Raw genomic sequence first — 6,000 nt, forward strand, 5'->3', positions numbered from 1 at the left:
ATTAAGGATGGGTGACTGACCTATGGCTTTGGTGTCATTATATGACCAAAAACCTATATTCACCTCTTGGGAAGGCAAACCAGTGTATAGCATATGACCATCACCTGGTGCCCATAAATCTGTAGACCACCAAGTGCCTGGTTTCTCTAATACCTGTACATGTATGAATTCTGAATGAAGAATGAGTTAACTTTTAATGTTGCCTTGCTCTGCTTGAATATGAGCATGTTTCACGGTAGTCAGTCAAGCATGTATAATTTTGTCATAACAGTTTTGGATTGCAGTGTTTATTTGTGACTTATCTCCTTTCATTGTTTAAAGAATAACTGCAGATCATAGTACTTTAAATGAATAATTTATTTAGATTTTTTCTACACACACAACCTATTCTGAACAAGCATCATAGAAAGAACATTTCATCAACACTGTTACTCTCTTTCTCCAGTATTTCAAAAGGTCATTCTAGCACCTAAATTTGTAACATTAATGTATAGCTTAACTGGCCTTCCATTTAGTGTTCACTGTAAAAGGCACCGACATTGAAATTTTATACTATGTTGTACTTACATGAAAAATTATCATGCTGTTTCACATACTATATTATGATTTCAAAACTGTCATGTACAGTAGTTCTCGTTTGCCTGCTGTCAGAATACTGTGACTACAAAATTGTGCACTAATGGTAGTGTGTTGGGTCCTCTAATTCTTCCCTGCCTCAAGGATTTAGTAGTTTATCTCATAATGTATATAAATTGCTTCCAGACATTATAGAATGTCTTGAACATGATTTTTTAATTGCTTGGGCATCATAAATGTATTTTATTTAGCTTCATTGCCTTGTTGACTATTTAACTATTCTTTTCAAGGAAAATCATAATTATTAAATAGTATTTAGCTTCTCATATTCATAATAAACTTACTCATAAACTGGTTACAGAAGTGAAGCCTGAAAGAATTATAAAGGAAATTAGGCCTTCGTCATTGATCTGACTAAAGATTATACTGATTACAGTATATTAAGAAGATACTGACATAGTGTTAATAGTGTGCTCACTTTTTATTGTTATGTACAGTGGGGGCACTCACCATCCACTCACTTGATGTAGTGCTGCTTTGGGTATCTGCCCCTTCCTTCCTTCCTTCCTCTTCTGTCTTTCTTTCCTTCATTCCTTCCTCTTCCTTCTGCCTATAGGTGACTTTACACTCCCTCTTCTGTTTTTTTTTTTTTTTTTTTTTTTTTTTCCTTCTGCTTACAGGTGACTCTACCCTGAGTGACAAGCCAAATGGTTTCCTTTACACCAGGAAACCATTTACTATGCTGGGTGGTAACCATATAACCAAATTATGGCACCTTGTGGTTTAGTAATTAAGTTGCTCCAATCAGATTGAGCCTGTGTAGTTTTATATGCAAGGAATGGTTGGAGTTTATTGCTCACATAATGCCACTCAGGAATGAGTGAGGCTGGTCACTCTCTTCTTAAATGTCAGGACCAATTTGTCTAGCCCCAGGCCCCTACGCTCCTCATGGGGGAGCATAGGATTAATCCCTGAGCTAGACCTCATCAGATCATATAGCCCCACTAGGGTCACAGAAGAGCGCCACCCCTCCCAGCACAGCAGCCACCGGGCGGGGCACAAACTCGCAACCGCACAATTATGAGCCCAACACCCTACCACTGAGCTACCGCGCTCCCCCATGGGCAACATAGGATTGGATGGTGGATGGATGGATGAAGAGAGAGATGTGCTCAGTACAGCACGTGTTTTTAGTAGACTTATAAATATGCAGATGAAGCCAGTTTTTCTAGTCTGACTCAGGTGTTTGCACAACATCACCAAACATGTCCAATAAATACAGTATACAGTTCAGTTTCAGTATTTGGAATAATTTAGTACCAGGAAAGCCATAAAAACAACAAATTAATGAATGTAGTATGCTAATTTTTATAGATGAAAATGCTAATTTTGTTCGGGACTCTAGCTCATGTACATTTTTTCCCCTAGCATCCTATTGCTCCCTGCTTTACATGAAACACAATACGGAATGAAACACATACTGTATGCAACATCTAACTAACTGTACATATACTCACACTGTACTCCATTCAGACAGTCCAGGCATCCTGTGATCTAAGAAATCACAGTATGCATAATCTGGCATAAAACTACAGACTCTTGCACACACTGTGCTCCTCTCATATACATTTTATAAAAATTAGTTTTTAGAAATCACTGTTTGAATACTCCAACACATAGCTACTGTACACACACTATGCTCTTCTCACATACCTTCTATGAGCATTTGTGCTCTAGAAATCATTCTGTGCACATAGACATAAACGTAAAACTATCATACATTCTCCTCAAGGATTCTAGTCTCTGGAAATCAATCTGTGCAAACTCCATCCTCACAGACTTGGTATATTGGCAGTGTGTGTACATAAATGCATTGTGGTGTCCCCAAGTGAGCATTTTTTCCTCACATTGGTGGGAGTTTTCTTATGACTCTGATGTGGACATCCACAGTTATGTTGACAGCATAAATGAATATCAGATTCAGGTATATGACTACTTTTCTGTTGTTTAACTATGCAGTTATACTTCACTGTCAGAACATTGTACATTCAATCCTCGTAAACCGCGTGTTTATAAACCACGGATTCATAATCCGCGGCAAAGTGGCTGTCAGACTGCCAGCACCCTTAAACCGCTGTTAAGTCACGAAAATCGCAGATCTAGGCACCGAAGTGGGCCTTTTCCGAGGAGAATCGTAAACTGCGGCATTCAATTTGACAACCGCGATCCAACAACCAATCACCACCCGTCCCTGGTGGCAAGTGTGCATACTAATGCCACCATGTTGTTGCTGTTCTGCCCGCCAACCCGCACAGTACAGAGCATCACCATGCGGTACGAGAGCTACCTGCCTTTTTTTGTGCACTTTCCCCCCACCTCCTACCTTCCCTGGCCCCTCTCAAACCCCCGAAGAAGCGCTCTAAGCCCTGTAGCATCAAGAAGCAGCCGCAGTTGTCGTACAGTCAATGTTTGGGGCTCATTTGTCGTGTTGAGAAGAGAGAGAAGTTTGCAAGCCTGGCGAAAGAATATGGGAGGAACGAGTCGACCATAAGGACGATCTACAAAACCAGGGAGAAACCAAAACAAAACCAGGCAGACTTTGAGAGCTTCCTGAGGGAGGCTGAGGAGCTGGAGAAGGGAGAACAGCATGAGGGAGCACCCCCACCTTATGCTGAGAGGTTCTAAGTTCTTCCCAACACCACCTTACTTCATTCACTTAAGCAATATCGTCATAGGATTAAGGTGAGATCCCTTAACCTTGCTTATTTCTATTAAATACATGCACTGAATATTCCTAAATTTGTATGTTTGTGTTTGATGGTGCCTAGATTGGTGTAGGCAGGGTGCTTTGGGGGGTGGTTGGCCAAAGTGCAGACCCTAATTAATTTTTCACATAAGTTATTATTTATAAACCGCGGAATTTGTAATCCACGGCAGTGGTCCAGACCCAAATTGCCGCGGTTTACGAGGATTGAGTGTACTTTGACAGAGTACAGGCTCTGTCACAAATGAAGTGTTATTACCTAGTACAAAACACTTCTGCTGCATAGTAAAGAGTGAAAATAATAGCAGGTATCTGTCTTTACAAAAAATTTTCAGGTAAAATAATGATGGTAAACTTAAACAGAACCACACAAAATCTCTCATATTCACACTAGTCAGACATATATCCACACAGTGTATGTTAATCATGAATTCTTTTAGCAGCAACCATGATCTCTCCTATGTCTGCAGGAATGAGGATGAGACAGGAAGTCCTCGGTGGGGTCACAGGAGCCGGGAGCGTAGTGGGGGCACACCAGTACGAGGGGCCCTCAAGACACTCTCCCCTACCCGCCTGCACCACCGCTCTCACGATGAACTGAGGCAAGATGATCATGCCAAGGTGCAGCTGGAAAAGTTGGACACTCAAGTTAACACACTCCACTCAGATGTCAGTGGCCTCACGCAGGAGGTAAGTGTTCCAGCTTGGGAAAGAGTGGGCACAAGATGGTACAGGTGGTATGAATAAATTATATTACAGAACATAATGAACCAAGTAGAATGCATTTGTTTATAGCTGCAAAGGCCTAAAAATAGGTGGGTAGTACATAGGTGTTGGGGAAGTGTGATACCAAGGGAGTGCAGCACATTCATTGAGCTCAGTGACCCATGACTGTGTCTGCATCATGTGGCTTGGCCCTGTTAACTTGGCTTTTGGTGATTTGTGCTATATAGTACAATGAATTATGTCAAAAGAGTTTTTCATGGAAGTAGCTCATATTTTTTATTAAACAGCCTTTGCATACATTATCTCTGGTAACTGAGAAGACAGGCTAATTTGTATGGCCCTGGCAGGTACGGTCAGCAGTGCAACTGCTCCAGTCTATCAGCTACAACATAGGGGGTATGGACCCAGAGGGTGGTGGTGATGTGGTAGGCAGCTGCTTTACTGTGGCCAGCAATGATGGCAGACTGGCAGTTGGTGGACCTGGGGTTGGCACAGGAGGCAGAGTACGTGGGGTCCCTGGGCTGCTTCAGGAGAATAGACTAGCACCTCTATGTCGGTCGTCACCGAGTGTGTTCACCACATGCCGAGATGTACGGTCCTCACCCACTCTTCACCGTCACCGCCGCCGCACTGTTGGTACACAAACAGACTTGCCCATTGATGTACCTGTTGCAGTGCTGGAGGCTTTTGTGCTGGCTCACCGTGCCCGTGTCTTACAACTGCTGGGCATCAGAGAGGTGGTGGCAGCCTCACATGATCCTGCCTCAGCCCCTCCTACCACCATGACCTCGGACCGTGCCTCCTCTCCTACACCAGTACCCCCATCACCCAGTGATAAACACACTTGTATTCCAGTGGAGGAGAGTTTTAGCACCAGCAGCAGTACCACAACCTCAGATCGGTCAGAGTCCTCATCTCCAGATATGGAGGAGTCCTACAGCAGAGGCTCCCCTGACCCACCAGAACATCGGCCAGGCCCCAACCCTTCCATCACTATCCAGGCAGCCCCCACCTCCCCGGGAGAAAACAGAAATAATAACAATAACACCACCAAGCCTGCCAGCTCTGCTGTGGAGATGTACCAACTCACCAACCTGCAGAATTGGAACCCTATCCCTCAGCTGAGCCGAACAGTGATATCAGCTTCTCGAAGCACTGGCAGTCTGAAGGATATCCTGTCCATCAACATTAAAAATCAGATCCGACAGCAGCCAAACCAACAGAGGAGCAACTTGCCACATCATTATCCAGTTCCACGAACAGGTCAGGCAACAACAGATGTGGAGAAGGTACCAGTTCACTTCAGCTGTTCATCTGACTGCACTGAGGCTGATCTTATATGTTTCTCAGAGGTCAATCACAGCATGACTCGGAGCACATCAATGCCTGTCACTGCTTCCTTTAAATACCTGCCAAGTCCTGCCCTGGCATCCACCACCACCATCACCAGATCCTCAGCCAATGTACTTAGATCCTCAGCAAATACTCCCACACTTCTCCCTGGTTCAGAGCGACTTCAAAGCACGAGTGCAGAGGTGCAGAGTAATAACAAGAAGCCCACTTCTGTCACAGATTTTTAGCCACGGGTAATTCAGGACAGCACCCTCACATTCCTTCATAGCGATCACAAAGACAGAGCATGGTAGATCTCAGATGAGTGACTTCTGATAATGAAGTCAGTTTGTGTACAAGTTAACTTGTATTCCTCAAACTCAAGCAAGTCTGAGACTAACATGTTGAAGTCAGGGGACAGATGTATTGCTCTCTTTCTTCCCTGCTATATCATACTGTAGTGATTACTGAACTCGTTATCAGTTACATCTAATTGGAAATGTTCACAGTCTTGACAGTAATATATGCCTGTATTTTCACTAAAGGTGTGTTAGTATTCAAAGCATTCCAATCAAAATCTTCTCCTGTTCGTCTTGATCATA

The 6,000-nt window shown here is 43.4% G+C and overlaps 1 protein-coding gene across 1 annotated transcript in view; it reads left to right on the plus strand.

Annotated features, from left to right (window-relative positions):
- Elk (Eag-like K[+] channel) overlaps positions 1-5,646 on the plus strand; it is a 113,865-nt gene extending 108,219 nt beyond the window's left edge. Inside the window, exons 14-15 of the mRNA XM_080282832.1 lie at positions 3,811-4,030; positions 4,414-5,646. Of these exons, the coding sequence (XP_080138958.1) occupies positions 3,811-4,030; positions 4,414-5,646 (1,453 nt within the window). The remainder of the gene's footprint in view (positions 1-3,810; positions 4,031-4,413) is intronic.
- The last annotated feature ends 354 nt before the right edge of the window (positions 5,647-6,000 follow it).

The sequence above is a fragment of the Coenobita brevimanus genome, chromosome 94 (genome assembly GCF_032717465.1).
Source record: "Coenobita brevimanus isolate Jiangsu-jjx chromosome 94, ASM3271746v2, whole genome shotgun sequence".
Classification (NCBI taxonomy): Eukaryota; Metazoa; Arthropoda; class Malacostraca; order Decapoda; family Coenobitidae; genus Coenobita; species Coenobita brevimanus.